This window comes from Lissotriton vulgaris, chromosome 3_2 (genome assembly GCF_964263255.1).
Source record: "Lissotriton vulgaris chromosome 3_2, aLisVul1.2, whole genome shotgun sequence".
Taxonomy (NCBI): Eukaryota; Metazoa; Chordata; class Amphibia; order Caudata; family Salamandridae; genus Lissotriton; species Lissotriton vulgaris.
The window spans coordinates 212,601,566-212,621,359 of NC_141690.1; the positions used below are offsets into that span (position 1 = coordinate 212,601,566).

Consider the following 19,794-nt stretch of genomic DNA (forward strand, 5'->3'; position numbering starts at 1 on the left):
AGTCTAGGGCTAAAGACTCGAGAGGGCGTGTTAAGCCAGCTGTTATACCACACATATACCCCTTGAACACCAAGTGAAAGGACACCACACAAGTGTTATGAAAATAAACAGTGTATTTATTAAAATCACAACAGCCCTGTACTCTTTATGAGGACAGGGTACTAAGCACAAAACAAAACTCTTACGAAAATACTTAAGTTAGCACAGTATATACAAATGCCCGAGGGGCACGGAAAACCATATACTCTGAAAGTGGAATGCGAAATTACTAGCAGGTAAGTACAGTACTAATAGGCTTTGGAATCGCTAGGACTTGACTATTGAACCTTCAGATTACTAATAGGAGGCCTAGGGGACTCGGGTGCAGAGTGTGCACTCTCACGCGGGATGCGGGACAAAGTCTATGGTAGCTAGTAAAGACAAAGATAGTGGTCTCGGGCGAACCCGACCTGGTAGGAGGAAAACGAAAGTGGATTCTGACCCTTGGATAGTGAGGCTATGCTGGGGCACCGAAATGCCGAAGTTACCTAGCCCAGGGGCTGCAGCTGCATATGTCTCAAAAGACGTTGGGAATCCTCGTAGACGGACCAGGAGCCTGGAAGAAAGATGCTGGCAGGCGACCAGTGAAGAGAATTCGAAATGATCCAAGCCTGGATCTTGAAGACAGATGACACCTGAAAGCAGAGGGGACTAAGTTTGTGACTACTAGCCAGTAGTCAGGTGGCACCAGGAGGGCACCGGATGGTAGTCACCTCGACTAGGTGAGTGGGCGACGCTGTGCTCTGCAGATCTCACGGACCAGGAGGCGTTGTCGGCGACCAGGATGGAGGAGCGAGCTGTCCCACGATGGATGAAGCTGTCGGCGTCGCTGGACCCAGGATTGGGCAACAAAGCCTTGGCTAATTCAAGCCCACGTGGTGGACCTAAAATGGCGTCTTGAGTGGACCAGGAGGGTCCGGGGTGCTCCTCTCTTGGAAGGGAGCAAGGGCCAGTCTGGAGCAACCAGACCAGCAGCAGTGATGTCGTCGGGCGTCGTTAAGAAGGCTACAAGCCAGCGGGCTAGTAGCCAAACAACGCGGTGAGCAGCAAAGAGCAGAAGGGCCCCACGCAGATCGTGGAGATGCTGGGAGGCTGGTCTTCGGTGCTGGAGCTGCTCAGGGTCGGGGCTTCTCGGACCCCAAAGCACTCACCAGAGGGTTACTCGGCGGGCGTGCTGTAAAGAAGTCGTGCAGTCTTGGTGATCGTCGGTCCCTCGAGGTCTCGTCGCACTCACGGTTCTCAGCTTGGCTGTAGAGGTGAGTAGAGGTCAGAGGTGCCAGGGAAGCCGGGTCTCGTCGAGCTGTGTCGTCGGATTCCTGAGGAAGGACTTGCAGCAGACCGCAGTGTTCTTAAGATGGTGCCTGCAGATGCAGGGTGACTACTCCTTAGTCACAAGGGAGAATCTTGAAGAAGAAATCTTGAAGTCCTTTTGTAGAAAGTCGTGTCTTGATTCCAAAGATGATCTAATTTGAACAGGGGGCCCGCTCCTATTTTTATACTAAGAAAAGGGGCTGACCCGGTGACTAGGTCCTGCTTTGGGTGGGACTAGAAGGGGGGTGGTTACACCCCTCTCCCATGCCGGACTTTCCCCAGGCCAGGGGCTGGTGTGCCCCTGGAACTGGTTCTGACCGGCCTATGCGTAGTGAGCACCGGGGTGCCACTCAGCAGTCACCTTCCTGTAAATACCTGCCTACCCAGGATACACAAAACCCTGTCTGGGATGGTGCTAGCACCGCCCCGGACAGGAAACCCTTTGTCCAAGCTCTCCTCGCTGGAAGGACTCCCAGCAGCAGGAGGTCAGACTCGTGTCTGTGGTGGCAGCATCCATTTTGTGGAGCTGAGGCTTCGTTTAACTTTAACCGGGGTTCACAGTTACATACATGTCGTGTCCCTCTAGAAGGGTGGAATGCTAACCCCGTCGCCAGCATTGGCGAGGGGTTAGTATTCCAATTCGTATGACACCTTACTCGACATGTTTTGATAAAGCAATACCAAAGATAGCATTTAACCGCGAGGATTATAATGCACTTAAGAGTATATGGTATGCGTTATCATGGAACAGCTATTAGGACTTGATTCCGCAAGCTGCAGACGGGCTCAGCTCATGCCAGAGCACCATCTCACACGATTCCAAGCACTCTGCCTTCAGGATTGTCAAGGCCTGCCATAGGAGTGACTGATAGGAATCTGTGTGTCCATTTTTAGGGTTAGATATAGGTATACTATATCTACAGCAAAGGGTGATTACACGACTCTGCCCCAGCTGTCATGCAGCCAGTTGTGTCAAATTTAGGAGGCCAGCCAGGGGTGGCATAATACATGCTTCAGCCCCTGGTAGGCCCTGGGTACACCTATGCCCTGAGTTACAGGGTCTGATAAGGTGGCCCAGTACCAATTGGTAAATGCACCTAGGGTACATGAGGTAATTTAGAGAGAGAACAGCCAGGCTGTGGGTCTGATTGGCAGGCCCACAGCCAGAGAAAGTCGTAAACCAGTGAAACAAAAGCAAAAAAAATCTGGGTGATCATAGGATTGCAGACCCTACTCTGCTACAATTAGTGTGTATACTTTTATGCGATTGCTACCCTACCATGCAACCCACTCATTACCCAATATTATATTGTTTCCAAGATTTTTCTACCCTACCTCCTGTTTTTGTAAAGCGCTCGGATATCTGCAAGGATCTTGTTCGCGCTATATAAAACCTTAAATAAGTAAATAAATAAATGTGTCATTGTGTTTTGAAGAGATTGGGCAAACACGAAACTGTAGGCAGGTAGAGTGTGGGTAAAAGGGGTGGGGGTGGCAAAAAGGACAAGAGAGTTCATGGCAGAGGGCTCAGTTAAACGGACAGAAAGCATGAGAGGAAGAGGGCACAGACTGGCAGTACAATGCAGTCAATGGGCAAAAAATGACTGCAAGGGAGAGAAATACCCCGGGCTTGCCTAGTCAGTATGGTGAAGTGAGCACCTCACCCCTCATATTGCTCTTCTTCCATTTTCACACCTCGAGCTGCAGTCAGGGATTGTGTACCAGACTGACGAACAGCGAAGCCCATCAGCCTGGGGAGTGGAAATCTCTGTGATGCAAGGCAAAGTCAGAAGAATATTTTATTCGGCTTGAGACTCCTTAACAGAAGAAGCCTTACAGATGTACCCTGATCTAAGTAAAAGTTTGCTTCCACTACTGCAGCCCCTACAGACATGCCAATCATCTTGGAGAGTAAGCATTTACATCTTATTACTAAGGGATCCACACACTTTGATTTTAAAAATCTAAATATATCAGATTGTAATTCAATTTTAAGAGACTTAATACAATATATTGAGTGTAAAATCTTACACAAATGTAGGGCCATTGGTATAAAAGGTTTTAGCTTTCACAAACCTGCTAATTCAGTAAATCTGAGGGGTTGAGTATGTTAAAACCCTTTTTGTAATGTGCTAACAGAAATTAAAACATTGGAATGTTGAGAGCTCCATTTAAGACAAAGAAGTGGCTGAGGGCGAATAACGGCTAGCATGGGCCTTCTGCTCCAACATGCCAATGATTCTTTCGGTTTCTCTCTTTTTAATTTAGAACATTCTGCCCCTTAGTGGGTGGAATAATCTAATAACCTTCTGGAATGTTCTAATGTGTTCTAATAATGGTGGAATGTTCTAATAGCCTTCTAATAACCTTCTGCCTCAGACTAGATCAGTTGATAAAAGCCCTTACCTAGAGAGGTTTAGGGCCTTTATCAAACGGTATATCCCTTGGCAGCAGGCTATAAGTCTAGTGTAAAATCAAACATTTTTGTGTTTCATTATGCATAATACATTTAGCGATTCGGAGAAAGTTTTTCCAAATCTCTAAATAAGTTAAGCAATGAGACAATAATTTCATCGATTGAGGAGAGAAGTACAACACCGCAGAGAGGCAGCACGGTCACCAGCTCATTTCAGAGGAATTTCTTTGACATTTGGTACTCGTCCTTTCCATTTGCATTCAGACGTAAAGCGGATAGATAATCGCAATTCTTCACACTAGAAAACAAAATGCTTCCCTGTGGGATGATCCAAAACGTGAATAGCAGTGGCAACACAGCCAATGGCTGAAAGGTGTGACCTATCCTTGTCCTTTTCAATGTGTTCTAAATGTGGGTGGATCCACAATGGGAGTGACACTTCAGGTAAGCAATGGCTCAAAGGGGCTGACCCTCTCTATTTATTCATATTTTAGCACTGTGTCATTTATGATCATCATAATCTGGCAAGACAGATATAGTTGCCTTTTAAATCAAACCTGAACAAGAATGACCATGTGAAAGACAAGGGTGTCAGAAAAAGATGTTTAACAGAAAAGGCCAGGCTTCGAGACCCTGTAACCTGCCAGCACAAAGTGGGGAGTTAACCTCACAAAGGAAAAGCAATGTTGGAGGCCAGTTTAGAAGTGTGAAAAAAAGTACTTTAAAAGGCAACAGAAGATCGACTGCCTTTTATTCCCACTAAAAGCATAAAATGTGTGCGCACAGAAAACGTGTGTCCAGACAAGTGTATAGCACCCAAACACTGCAAAACATGGTAATCTCGTCCTGTTAGGTCAAAAAACACGGTTATTACTACGGCATATATGTTTATACCGCGACTTTTTCGCTTGAGAAAACAAAAATAAATATTCTTTTTAAATGACACCTTTCCCTCTTCCATATTTAGAAATAGGATGAATGCAAGGAAGGAAGCTCTTCGCCCCCTACAAAGTATTTGTTTATCCAGCGCCACTCGAGCCCCTATCTGTGTAATGACTTCCTCCCGGCTCCGGGGTGATTACCCACACGGCTGGTCACTTTATTGCTTCATAATGGCTGTTTATTTAGTTTACTGCAGCAGCAGCAACGCGCACGAAGGAAGCGGACTCACCGTACTCCTTGCGAAGGTGGTCAGGAATGTGGGGTTCATAACCTTCCTTCTCGGGCACCTCTATGAAGTCACCGTCATCTTCGTCGTCAGAGGCCTTCGACTAATTTAAAAACAAGTCATGCAATAAATGTAAAAAGAAAGGCGTTTCACTACAATAACAGTGCATAGATACATTCATTCAGGGCCGTGCTATAGACAAGTCATGCAATACATGTAAAAAGAAAGGCGTTTCACTACAATAACAGTGCATAGATACATTAATTCAGGGCCGTGCTATAGACAAGTCATGCAATAAATGTAAAAAGAAAGGCATTTTATCAGCGTTTTCTACTGCAGGTAGAGTCAATATTGTTTCATGGGATGATAAATCAAACTTTAATCCTATTATATAACTAGGATTAAGAAATGCTAGGGGTTTCCTAGATCTAAGATTTTATTTAGTAGAAGGAAGTCTGGGTTATACTGAACCCCTTTGTGTGTTATACGATATTGAGTACGGGTCTGCCCAAAGTTTGTGACATTTTAGAACACTCTTTCCTACAGCTTTCCACCCTTGGGGATGCACTTTTTCACAAAATCAACATTCTATTTTTGACATCTGAATTTAAAAGGGCAGGAGACAACAACTAACATATATAGGTATCTGCCAAAAGTGATCCCATTCTGGGTTGGCCCCAGCTGAAGGAAATGGGTATTCAACTGAATCCTCAGGCCAATTCTCTGGTGTATGGCTTTCAGTCAAGGAATCCGGGTAAGGGTACAGCAAAATTGAGTATGTGGAAAAACTGCAATAGAAGTTCATTAATGTGCTTAGTCATACTTTAAGGAGGCACAACTAACACAGACTCATACTGAAGGACGGGGCTCTTCTGGTCAGATATTTCATGAGGAATGTTTCATTATTGGGCTCGGCATCGACCTGTGCAGTTTGAATGAAGCCATCTAAACCGATCTCCATCCACTTCTGTAAATGCATGAGATGTATCTACAATCGCTGGTGCTTTGTGGTCTCCACCTTAGAAGTGCTTGGGAAAAAGTCTAAATAATCTAGGGTTTTTGTAAAACCCATGGGCATGCACCAGGGTAAGTGCATGCCTTTAAACCTTGCCAGAGATGTGCCAGGGTTTTCCAGCTTTTAATGAAGGCTCATAGAGTAGATGGTGCTGGAACTTTTTTGGACAATATTTTGATTTTTTGGAAGGACTATACTGAGCACTTTTCTGGACAATATTTAGATTTTTTGGAAGGACCATACTAAGCCCTATGTGAACGTTGAGAGAGTGTTCCAATCTCTCCCTCTCTGGCAATGGGCTAACACTAAAACTTGAAAAATGTAAATTTCAATTTAAGCAAATGGAATATTTGGGGGTACATAACTTCTCAAGCAGGCATTGCAAAAGCACTTCTTGAAGCTCCTGAGCCAGCTTCCAAGAAACCGCTTGTGTTCTTTCTGGGTCTTACAGAGATGGCGAATTTGTGAGTAACACTCTGCTGAAGTGGAACCTTGTAGATGATTATTAGAAATAAATGTCAAATTTGAATTTGTGAGCAGAGGAATAGCTGCCTTCAAATTGATTAAAGAGGAAATTGTGGATGCACCTTGTTCTAAACCTTTGGTTTTGGGGAGGCAATGCATTGGCTGCTGTTGATGCAAGCAAGAGGGGGTTGGAGGCTGCATTGCAACAATGAGATGTCCAAAAAGAGTGAGAAATAGCTCATGGGTCTATGGATTTGCATGACGTAGAGAGATTACAAGAGAGATGCAACATATGTCCAATATGAGAGGGGTGGTTTCTCACTATACACTGTGAGAGGCAGATCTAGGGCAGATTAAATTTCACAGTAAGCAAGGAAAATCACTTGCAAAGCGGTCTAAGCCTGTTAAAGTGACCAAAGTATTTAAGAATGCTGTCAGAGTTGCTGATGGTGGTGTGTGGGTACAACTGTTAATCCCTAAGAGATGGATAGAATGTTAATATGCATTGGTGCTTCCAGTGATGCGGGTGATAGTGAGTCAAAATCAGATCACTCTGGTTCGAGAACGCCTTGGAGAGACAACTTACCGCATTTATTGCTTAGCTGAAGTAATATGTTTGGAGTAAGTTTGTTTCCAATTTCTTAGGTGATTTGGATATGCCCGTTTGTGAAACAGGAGTGATACATGGCACCAAGAATGGGAAGCTTTAAGGTTATTGGAAGAATTTGTATTGCCTTATATGGCCTCCTTTGTCCCCTCTTGTGTATGGTTTCTGTTTTATTTGTTATTTCTTTCCTTTTTGTTTGTTTTGTTGAAGGCACGGTGTGTGATAGGGGGTTCCTTGAAAATGGATCAGTAAATGCATAAATGTTAGCTGAATGTGGTTTGTTTGATGATGTTTAGAACTAAGGTGGAATTTAGAATGTGATTCAAGAGAGAGTCAATTAGTACTGCTGGGTGTCTGCTCACCTTTGTCACTTTGCTGACATGTGCTCTTTTCTTACTGGTTGTCTAGAAAGATTTTCGCATCCATTTTCCTGACTATGGTGTTTCCTTGATCAGCCATTGTTCATATACATTAATCGGACTTTATGGTAATTTAAAAAAACTTTTCCAAACAGGTATTGCTCAGTCCTGCCAGGGTTGGTCATATGCACAAAGTATGTGATTGCATTTGATTGCCATCCCACACAGTCAGAACCAAAAATCAATTGAAGAGAATGACCATATCACCAATTTACAAGTGCAGTCAGAAGGAAAAATATATTTGTCTTATTTAAGCTTTAATGAACTCTTGGAGGTACTGTTGTGGTTCCAAGCTCTCACAAGTAAGAAGCAAGATAGTGCTTGCATTTCAACAGTCATGAAAAAAGCACTGTTGCATGATTTTACCATGAATGTCTGGTTTTAATTTCTTTTAATTTTGGGAATATTCTGATGACATTTTTTGTAGTTCAACAAGAATTTTACGGTTTGTGTAAGTCTTCTGTATATCCTCCGGATTAAGTGGAGTGGTTGTTCCCCTTTTAAGTTTTCAAACCCTAACTTAAGGAAATAGTTCAGTACAACTCGTTGACTAGCCTGTGTGGAAGTTCTATCTCGCATCTGCGAGAAAATGGAGAAAGTGATGCAACTTCCCAAATTAAAAACTTTGAAACTTTCCAACTTAGAATTGGACTTTAATGTGTTAAATGCTATCCAGAGTACTGTACTAAAGAAAATGTAATTATGTCCTGTACTGTGAAACACTCTGATACCCATTGGAGTCAAGTTTGCGCTATACAAAACACTAAATAAATAAATAAATAAAAAGTAAAGACAGCTCAGTATATTCTAACCTTTCTAGACTTGTCCCTGCGTACACTTTAGCTCATTAAAGCAAAACCTGATTAGTTTTACTCAAGGACACATGGAAGATAGTTGCACAGAACACTGCATCACAATTGGCTAAAAGCAGATCTTAGCTCCGACACCCTAAAATTTAGAAGGTGATGACTTAATTTGAGGCTACCTCCTTTAGGTATATTTTAGTCTAACCAATCTTCATGCTAAACACCCATCGTGATGACGTGGATAAATCAATTCCCCATACCATTGTCTTTCATTTGGTTTGATTCATAGCCATTTGAATTCCTTATGTGTTAAGTCTCCTTAGGAAAGCAGTGTCTCTAGCACTACGTTGTCCGCTTTACTGTACTAACAGTTTTAATACCGCCTCCATCTTGCAGCTGAATCCCATCCAACTGGCGGTGATGTTCGCCCTCACTGTACACCAGTAAGAATGCTCAAATGTGGCCACAATGATTGCGTCACACGCCTGTCACGGGGTAAGCGTGCAGGGACTCCGTATGTGGCTGAAAGAGTTTTAGTGTTCTGGAGCGGAGGTTCTGAAATATTTAACTAAGCACTGACCTGCAAATTAAAGTCCATGTTAACTCTCGCCCTACTTAACGGCAAGTCTTTTAGAACCAATGAAACAAAATTAAAAATGGGGTGCGTGCGGATACACTTTACTCTAATACCGCGTCATGTCCCTCTGGTTTTCCTCACAGTTCCTCTCAATGGCTTTGTCTGAAATTGTAATGTGCAGTGCCAACTTTTTTACCATGACCTGTTTTTACATTACATATACAAGTATGGAAAACAGTTTGGAATCAGATGAACTGACACGTAGCGGACCTGCCTGTGTGTTAGAGTGTATATTGCAGTTTGTGGGGGTGAGAGAATATTGCTTCCATATTAGTTAGACAGCTCCTTCCTCGCCCTTGGTCCTGCTCCGTTTCATTTTATTTAGCCCCGAGTCGTCCTGCATATTTAGCAAGCACGAAGACAGAGAGAGGCAGGTGAATAGTCGTCTGTATTTCTCAGCACAAAAATTGTAACTGAATTACTTTGATCACTCAAGAGTTCATTGAAATAAAGCTGAGAACACGATTATGCGGTCATATGTCAATTATTTTAGATATTCTATTTAGTGTCCTAAAACATTTCTGTGAAAGGCGGTGCCAGAGAGTTGTTTACATCCTTTGTCACAATTTATGGGAGGTGAAATTCCTTTGCTTTACCTTTATTTTACCGCTTGAATCGTGTGTTGGACTATTTATTTATTCATTGTGTGCTTTCCTTAGCATGGTGCTTGCTTGCTTACCAGACTGGAGGGGGAAAGGGGGGGGGGGGGGGGGGTGACATTTCGTGCATAGAATCTTGGTGTCTTGGTGGGCGTTTTGGGGCCACGAGTCAATTCTATTGACATTTGAACTCTGTTACATGGCCTAGCATACGTTGAGCTGATTTTTGCGGGAGCTTGCGTGCCCCTGATGCACATAATGCGCTTCACCGGTTCTCACTTGATGTTTTATTTATCTCGCCAGACACATCACGACGATAGGCGTACTGCAGGCCTTAAGAATTATAAGGCTGCCTGACGAATATCCTGCAATAGAAAGGAATATGCTACTTACCAGTATGCATCTGTTCTTGGCATGTAGGGCTGCTGACATTCATATCTTGTGCATAGTTCGCCGCCTAGTGTTGGGTCCGGATGATTGCACTTTGTTGTCTTGGAAGAGTCTTCGAAGTATCACGAGATAGGTGACTCCTCCCCTGGACTACAGTGCACATAGGCATCTTCTCCATCCTCAGATTGTTTTTCGCCCTTGTGGCAAAGATGGAGATAGTAAAGTAAGAGATGGCCATGCCAGAGATAATGCTGCAGCTGCTACAGGCACCGGGGAGGAGGGCGGGCGATATGAATGTCAGCAGCCCTACATGCCAAGAACAGATGCATACTGGTAAGTAGCATATTCCATTCAAGGCATGTGGGCTGCTGAATTCATATCTTGTGCATAGACTGTATAGCAGTATCTCCTCTAGCGGTGGCTACCTGTGCCAGCTGCAGCAGTTTGAAAAAGAGTTTTGAGGACAGCCTGGCCTACAGCAGCTTGCTGTTTTGTTTGCACATCTACACAGTAGTGTTTTGTGAAAGTGTGTATGGTGGTCCATGTGGCTGCCTTACAGATATCTTCAAAAGGAATATTTCCTAGGAAAGCCATGGATGCCCCCATTTTCCTTGTGGAGTGTGCTCTTGGGGGGACGGTTAAAGTGCGTTTTGCCTTTTGCTAGCATATCTGAATGCATTTAACTATCCATCTGGCTATTCCTGATTTTGAAATTGGATTCCCTTTGTGTTGAGGTGCAAAGGCAACAAACAGTTGTATTGTTTTCCTAAAGGATTTAGTTCTGTCCACATAATAAAGTAGAGCTCTCTTTACGTCTAGTGTGTGCAGGGCTCTCTCAGCTACTGACTGTGGATTTTGAAAGAACAGTGGCAGTTCTATTGATTGGTTGATATGGAAATTGGATACAACCTTAGGCATGAATTTAGGGTTTGTTCTAAGAACCACCCTGTTGGCATGTACCTGCATGAAAGGTTCTTGAATTGTCAGTGCTTGTAATTCACTCACTCTTCTGAGTGAGGTGATGGCAACCAAGAATGCAACTTTCCAAGTTAAGAATTGTAGTTCGCATGAATGTAAAGGTTCGAAAGGAGGGCCCATGAGTCTGGTAAGTACTATATTGAGATTCCAGACTGGGGAAGGGGGGTGCCTAGGAGGAAACACCCTTTTCAAACCCTCCATGAAGGCTTTGATGTCTGGTATTCTAAACAGTGAAAGGTGTTGGCTGTTTTGAAGGTATGCTGCTATAGCAGCTAGGTGTAGTCGTATTGAAGAGTATGCTAAGTTACATCTTTGTAGATGCAGCAGGTAACATATAATGTTTTGTATTGAAGCGTCTAAGGGGTTGATTTGATTGGAGTGGTGTGGCTCACTGGTTAGAGGCGGCAGACCTGAAAGCAGAGAACGGCCCGGGACCAGGGTTCAATTCCCGACGCGGCAGGGTCGTGGACCAGGGTCAGCGGACTCGATAATTCTCGCCTCAGTGCCTACTCTAACCAGGGATCACACTCGGCAACTCTGGGCATTAGCTTGCCTCATCTCTACAATGGCCCCAAACATTCGCCGGGGATGCCTGGTTTCACCTTGGAGATACCCAGTAGGGACCATCTCACAGGGATAGCCCGGACGGGTTCCCCAGCGGTCTACAGCGCCACGACGCCTCAGGGCAGCAGTGCGCTTTACAAGAACACATACATTACATTACTGCTGCGGTAAATAACAAATCTCTTCCATTTAGCTGTATAGCACGCTAGTGTAGTTGGTCTTCTTGCCTCCCTAATGATGTTCATGCAATCTGGGGGCAAGTTAAGGTATCCAAACTCTAAGACCTCAGGAGCCAGATCGCTAGGTTCATTTGATTGGGATCTGGGCGTTTGATTTCTCCATGGTTCTGAGTTAGAAGATGAGGTGCAAGGCACAGTCTTTGATGGGGAACTACTGAGAGTTCCAGGAACGTTGTGTACCACCGTTGTCTCGCCCATGTGGGAGCAACTAGGATTAGTGTGAGGGAGTGTTGCCGCAGTTTGCGTGCCATCTGCGGGATCAGTGGTGCTGGGGGAAAAGCGTACGCAAATCTGCCTGACCAGTTCATCCATATCGCATTGCCCTGTGACAATGGATGTGGGAACCTGGCGGCAAAGTATTGGCATTTCGAGTTTTCTTTTGTGGCGAACAGGTCTATTTCTGGGTGACCCCACTCCTCGAAGACTGGCTGGAGAACCTGGGGGTGAATCTCCCATTCGTGTAGTTGTTGGCTGTGCCTGCTGAGCAGGTCGGCAACCTGATTGTCCTTCCCTGGATGGTGTTCTGCTAGGAGAAAAATGTTTTTGGGAATCGCCCACTTCATATGCTTTGTGCCAGATGGGACAGCTGTGGAGAGTGCATTCCTCTCGGTTTCTGGATATAGTACATCGCGGTCATGTTGTCCGTCCGGATCAACACCGTCTTGCTGTACAAGTATTTCTGAAATGCTTTTAGGGCTAGGAATATTGCTAGGAATTCCAGTTGGTTGATATGCAGCATTTTCTTTTTGTTTGTCCAAAGCCCTTGTACTGTGTATTGAAGGAGATGGGCTCCCCAGCCTGTCAGTGATGCGTCCGCTGTTAGTACTAGTTGTGGAACCGGCTCTTGGAACAGTCGCCCCTTGGAAAGGTTTTGTGGGTTCCACCACTGCAGAGAGTTGCGAGTGCGACTGTCTACCAACACTAGGTCTTTTAGTTGTCCGTGAGCCTGGTTCCATTGCCGTGATAGGCATTCCTGTAATGGGCTCATTTGAAGTCTGGCATGGGGGACAATGAATATGCAGGAGGCCATCATGCCTATGAGCTGCATGAAGACTTGAGCTGGCAAAGAGTGTTTTGGCAGGAATTTGCGAATGAGTGTCTGCATACTGGCTATCCTCGCTGAGTTTGGATATGCCTTTGCCACTGAGGTGTTTATGGTGGCTCCCAGGTACTGCTGTGTGTGGGACGGTTGCAGATGTGATTTTGTGTAGTTGATTGAAAAGCCTAAGCCGTGTGGCAACTGGATTGTTAGACGTGTGTGTTGCACATTGTAGGTACAATTTTGCTTGTATTAGCCAATCGTCCAGGTAAGGGTACACATGGACGTGCTGCCTCCTGAGATGTGCTGCCACTGTCGCTAAGCAATTTTGTAAACACTCTTGGAGCCGTGGTAACCCCGAAGGGCAAAACCTTGAATTGGTAGTGTTGTCCTTCTATTGTGAACCCAAGGTATTTTCTGTGGGCTGGATGGATGGGTATGTGGAAATACACATCTTTGATGTCCAGTTTTGCTAGGAAATCTCCTTGTTGTAGCAACGGGAGCACTTGTTGTAGTGTTATAATATGAAAGTGCTACGACAGTATGTATTGATTTAGGGGTTTGAGGTCCAATATTGGTCTGAGAGAGCCGTCCTTCTTGGGAATAGGGAAATATAGGGAGTACACTACTGTCCCTGCTGTTGGATAGGGACTTAATCTATGGCCCCCTTTTCTAGCAAGCAGTTCACCTCTTGTTGCAGCAGGGTGATGTGTTCTCTGGAAATTGGACGATGTCTGGGTGGCATGTTTGGTGGTGTAGAAGTCAATTCTAGGCAGTAGCCAGACTAGATAATTTCTCTCACCCACCTGTCTGTGGTAATTGCGATCCAGACAGGTAGGAACGGTTGGAGTCTACATCCGACCGGTGTTAAGTGGTTTGGAGGTAGCGTAATGGAGTCACTGTTTTGAGGCAGTGGAGGCTCTGGTGTTATTGCCTCCACGTCCTCTCCCCTTGTTATTGTTACCTCTGTAACCTCCTCTGGTTGTGCTCTTGTTAAAGGAACCTTGTGTGATACTTTTGTATAAGGCCGTTGTTTGTGAGGTATTTCCTCGTGAAGTCGCTCTGTATGAGGAGCGGAGAAAGGAGCCTCTATGTTGCTGAAATTGCAATGCCCCCATTGATTTTGCCGTCTCTGTGTCCTTTTTCATTTTATCCAAAATGGTGTCGACAGCAGGGCCAAATAGAAAATCCTGATTAACAGGCTGGTTAAGAATGGTGGACCTCATTTTTAAAACCAGAAATACGCAGCCATGCATGTCTGCGTAGTAGGACGCTAGTGTTGATTGACCTAGCTGCAGTGTCTGCTGCTTCAAACGTGCATTTGATAGAGGCGTTTGTTATGAATTTTCCCTCCTGTATGAGATCTTGGGCTTGTGCTTTGAAAGGCTCAGGTAGGTGTTGCATTAGGGTTTCTAGCTGGTCCTCCGCCCTGTAGTAATGAGCCAGTAGGGCTTGTGTATTAGCGATCCTCCATGAGTTGGAGGCTTGTGCTGCTACCCTTTTCCCTGATGCCTCTAGTATTTTTGACTCCTAGTCGGGGGGATTTGCTTCCCCAATGGTTTGGGAGTTGGCTCTTTTACGTGCGTTGGCCACTACCAGGGAATCAAGTGGTAACTGCCCTCTGATGTAAGTAGGGTCTGTAGGAGCTGCCCTATACTTTTATTCTATTCTGGGGTTGATTACCCGTGCCCTGGCTGTATCCTTAAATATGTCAGGTGCATGTTTCAGAACTCCCTATAACATGGGAAGTGTTTTGACACATTTTTCTGATGTAGGGAAGGTGTCAAACAAGAAGTCTTCCTCAACAGGATCGTTATGCATATCTACGTTGTGGAACTGTGCAGCCCTGTCTATGAGTTGATTAAAAACTACAGTGTCATCAGTAGGTGACGGCTTAGTAGGATAAGAGGATATATCAGGGATGGGATGGGTGTTGTAAGGGTCAGTTGGCTCTTCCCATGGTTCCTCTTGTGGTTCAGGATCCTGTGGGAAATCATATTGAGGCTGTGGCTCATCCCCTGTGTTACCTTCATTGTCCCCGTGTTGAGAAGGAGAATAAGGAGAGTAGGGATTAAAAGGAGTAGTAGCCATGATAGGTTGAAATCGGAATGAAGGGTCTAGAGGGAGAAGTCCCAAAGTCGTTTTTCTTTAATGGAATAGGGGACTGAGGTTCAAAGTCCAAAGGCTTCTTTTTCCTATTCAGGATGGTAACTTTACCAGTCTCTGGATTAATGTATATTTTTGCTTGGTCGTCAGAGGGATCTGGGTGGAAGAGTTCTTCCTCTACAGTCCTGGGTAGAGTGTTCGACTTTTGGCTTAGTAACCGATTTTTTCGGCTTGGGGCCTTTTTTCGGGTCGACCGTAACTTTCGGTTCGACGCGTTTTTTGTGCTCCCTAGGCTTCTTTGGAGGAGTGTCCTTTTCCGAGTCGATGTTCTTTTTTGGATCAACTGGTGACTTAGGCTTTTTTGGATGAGTGTCCTTTCCCGAGTCGATGGTATTTTTTGGATCGACTGGTGTTTTCGGAGCCGGTATCTTCGGGTCGATAGGTTTTTCTGGCCTCGACGCGGGTTTAGGTACTATGTAATGAACAGGGGTTCTGCCTAAATTACCCTCGCATACCTGGGCAAGGAGCATCAAAAGATGAAAAAGTAGAAGGAAAGGTACTGAGGAATCAATGACATATATACTATTTTAAAACAAGATACAAATGTATTATCCTGTTTTATACAGTAGTTTCTGTTATCATTAAATGATATGAATTGAAAAGGACAGTATTCAAAGTCAAAAGACAAGGAGGTCAACAAGTGTACAGTGTATAAAAAACAACAACAAAACCTATCGATGCAATATATACATTATATATACAACAGTGTGTACCCTCAACAAAAAGAAAAAAGGGAAAAGCACAATCAATTTTCTGTAGATACCCACTCCTCAATTTGGGTGGAGTATCACAACCAAGGTAGTCCTTATAGCGCAAAAGTTATAATTTCTCCTAAAAAAACAGTATAGTTTTTGTACAAAGCGCTTGGTAATATTTACAAAGTATATACAGTATAGTCGGACTCCTTAATCAGATGTCAACGCAGTCGCGGTCGCGTTTCCGCCAACAGTATCTTGTGGCTTCATCAGGACAAGGGTACTTTAAATGGCTCACGGTATCACCCCCACACTACAAGCGGGGGACACACCCCTTAGGGGTGCAGCCACCCTCCTCTTCAGTGACGTAAGGATCGGGTTCTCCTCAACAGAAAACGGTTCTAGGTCCAAAACGCAAGGACTCCAGAAGTGTATGTAAAGACATACACGAGGGTGTTTCATACACCTTCAGCTGGTATGAGGGGCAACCTTCAGTTACTCTGTTCCCCCGCTAAACCTTCAACCGGAAAACCACTCAGTGAAGAAACGACCAGAGCGCCGCGGGTTTAGGTACGGCGCCTTTTGCCAGGTCGACGGATTTTGGTGCCGAAGGCTTGTTCGGGTCGGTGACATTTTTTGGTTCGGCGCCCTTTGGTTGTGTGCCTTTGTTCGGTTCGACAACCACTCTTGGCTCGACAAGTTTGGGCTGTACAGCCTTCTTGGGGTCGACAGTCTTTTTCGCCTCCACGCTCTTTGGCTGTGCGGCCGTTTTCGGATCGACGACCTTCTTTGGATCTGGAACCTTCTTTGGGATGATGGTACTGGGCCCTGGTGTTTCGGAAGGTTTCGGTTTCGGAGCCGAGCGGATGGTGGAACAAGCAAAACTTTTTTCTGATCTTGGCTAAGGCCCTTTGGCGATGCCTTGACCGGAGCCTTTGGTAACGAGGTAGATGGTGTCGGGGGCAGGGTACTCACAGTTTGCCCCGGTGGGATGTCGTCATCGGAGTCCGAGTAGTCCTCGACGGTGACGATCTTTAGGTCCTAGTCTGGAGCTTCTTGTAGATCCTGGTCATCATCGAAGATGTTGTCCGGGTCCGGTGCCTGTCGCTGCATCTCTTGCCTGGCGGCACGTCGGTTTCGAATAGTTTTCTTCGATCGAAACTGTGTGCAGGTTGGACAGCTTTCTTCCTTATGGTCTGGGGAAAGGCACTTGTTGCATACTGAGTGCTTATCAGTATGTGGGAACTTGGAGTGGCATTGTGGGCACTTTTTTAACAGGCTTCTTTCCATCGACGGTCAGCTCACGTGGCGTCGAAAAGGCCCAACGGCCCGCGTCGACGACCGCTTCGAGATGGAAGGCTGGATCGAGTAGAGAGGTACCGAGCGAGAGCAATACCGTCGAATCAAAGGCCTTTTGGCCTTTAGAAAGGTTTTGTTTTTGATTCCAAAGTTGGAGTATAGGAGTTTGCATCCGAACCCAATGGCGGAAAAAAACTATCTGAGGATGGAGAAGATGCCCATGCACACTGTAGTCCAGTTGAGGAGTCACCTATCTCGTGATACTTCGAAGACTCTTCCAAGACAACAAAGTGCAATCATCCGGACCCAACACTAGGCGGCGATCTATGCACAAGATATAAATGCAGCAGCCCACATGCCTCGAACAGGGTCTTTCGCCCTCGTCCGACAGCACAACTATATTTCCCGTAGAAAGGCCTGCTTGGTGATATTTATGGATGTTTCATAATTGCATGTCGTTATAAAATGTATGACCCTTTTCCTCACCAGGACTTTTAAATGTCCGCATGTGACCGGGTTAGTTTTTAAACAAACCGGTCATTAAAATTTCATGGTGGCTGCAAATTTTAGCTCCTGATTGCTAATGCGGTGTACTAGTGAACAGTCGGCACTGTGCATAAACAGAGCTCGCTCCCTCAGACTCCGGAAATAGCATTCTTCAAGGAAAGAAAGTGTCCATCTGAATCTAATCCGCGCTGCAGTTCCATCTATTCTAGTTCAGGAACTGTGTGGATCAAAACATGGCTCCTTCCCGAGACTTTGTTTCCTCGCAGAGTAAAACAAACAGCTGGGAACGATTTCTGAACTGCTTATTTCATGCATGAGATAACCAGCATTGGCCGCGCGGAAATAAAAAAACAAGCATTGGCCGCGCAGGCGCAAAATGAAAAACAAGCATTGACCGCACGTCAGTAAAGTGAAAGTGGCAGCAGGGGAAGGGGGCATGGGCGATTCCCTTTCGGGAGCGTGCAACCATATGGTGCCATCATATGGCGGCGTGCGCTCCCGAAAGGAAATCGCCAAGATGTGCACGCGTTGCATTGCAAGCAATGCAACGCGGTCACCTTTTTGCCCCCAAAGCTGTGGCGATGGCTACAGGTCTCTGTCCTATGCAACGCATATGTGTTGCATAGGTCGAGATCTAACAAGTAGACAAGGGAGAATTATGATTAATGAGTACTTCTTGAAGGAACTTTAGGTCAAACTCCCTGGCGGTGAATTTGCGTTTAAACAAAGGCATGAGGATCTTTTAAGTTGTGTTTATTTAAAACCTCCAAAACTGTATTTCGGACACAAAAACAAGGTTTATCTACTGCAAATTTCCTTTGAATCCAGTCCTGAAACCGATGGCACAAATTGAATGACGTACAGAAAATCACAAACAAAGCTACATGAAATGGGTCTAATCCCATTAAACACTGCAAGGATGTGCCTCAAAGCACTGTTTGGAAATTTTACACTACCTACACAGGAGTGCGATCGCGGACTTAAAAACACGTGAGAACGACGGGGTTAAATAAAACATTTTATTGCAAGCAGGGGCGTATCTTCGGGAGGTCGGTGGGGGGGTTTGGGGTGTTACACCCCCTGATAAATATATTTTCTGGCAAATAGTTGGGTACAGATGCCTTCAGTTGGGTATAGTGACGTGTCTGTCGGATTTCACCAGGAAGTTTTACATAAACGGAGGTAAAAACGCACACACACACTCTCTGCTTTGAAAGTCTTAAAAAGTATTGGTTATTTTACAAAATATTGTGTTTTTCTCATTTACTACCACTGCCAACCCACATTCCTTTGCCTTTCTACCAGGGATTGCTCCTCCACTATGGCAGTGGAGCGTTGCCTTATTGCTGAAAGAAAGCAGACAGAAGAAAAAGAAAATGACAATAAAAATATATTATTGTCATTTTATTTTTCACTTCCAGTCTACAAGTCTAGGACAGGGCGGAGCCATGTCGCAGTGTCAGCAGGAGGTTCTGTAGGCACTAAATAGGAGCATGTAAGTTTGGGGGGGCCGTCTTAGGACGGCCAAACTGACACGCACACTTGGATATCTCCAGGTTGCCCCTTAGAGATATCAGCAGTGCTCAGGGGAATAGGATCAAAGTCGCTGCTGGAGGGTGAAACAGGCTTGCTTCGTCGAATCCCAGCGCTTTTCTCATGCTGGGAGAAATAGCGTAGTAAATAGAGAAAGCAAACTGGAGACTCTTTCAGGTAAAACACGCTGGTTTATTGGAAGGAACAGCTAAGATATCACTACACCAGCTGACCAGACCGGCAACTGACATTCAAGGAACTCTGGTCACAAGGTGCTAGAATACTCGCAGGTATTCTAGAAGGGGAAGGGAAGTAGGAAACATGGAGGAAGGGTTTTACATTGGCTGAAGGGCATGATGAAACAGGTGGGAATGTACAACACATCTTCCTCCTTTACACACGAAAGGAAAGAATGGAGACAAAGGAAATAACAATGCAATGTTAACAACAGTAATTGCTTAAAGAGGCAGGGGGGTCTGCGAGACCTCGAACATCTGACCCCTACAGGCACAAGAGTTTTATGGACATTGCTGCTAGCATCACAGGCATCATCACCACCCACCTCCCTAAGATTGTCAGCAAGAGAATTAGACACAGCATTACCCAGATCGGTTAACATATAACCACTGTTGCTTTGTGAGCTTTCAGCACAGGAGTCAATGACGTACACCCATGGTAGGTGGATGTCCACATCTTTGATATAAGGCCATTTGTTAAGACAACATAATGTGGAAAAACAGCTTTGACAGTAAACGGGCCTCTGAATTTGGTTGGGCCTCTGAATTTGGTTAAGCCTCTAGACACCCTACCAGGTTTGACTTTTACCAAGTCTCCTTGGAGAAATAATTTCTTGTGCAGTGTAAACCAACAGTGGGAGTAAAACACAGGTAACCACCCTTTGC

At 45.0% G+C, this 19,794-nt stretch overlaps 1 protein-coding gene across 1 annotated transcript in view; it reads right to left on the reverse strand.

Moving 5' to 3' along the window:
* UVSSA (UV stimulated scaffold protein A) overlaps positions 1-19,794 on the reverse strand; it is a 287,721-nt gene that overhangs the window by 127,198 nt on the left and 140,729 nt on the right. Inside the window, exon 8 of the mRNA XM_086964233.1 lies at positions 4,938-5,037. Coding sequence (XP_086820359.1) covers positions 4,938-5,037 — 100 coding nt within the window. The remainder of the gene's footprint in view (positions 1-4,937; positions 5,038-19,794) is intronic.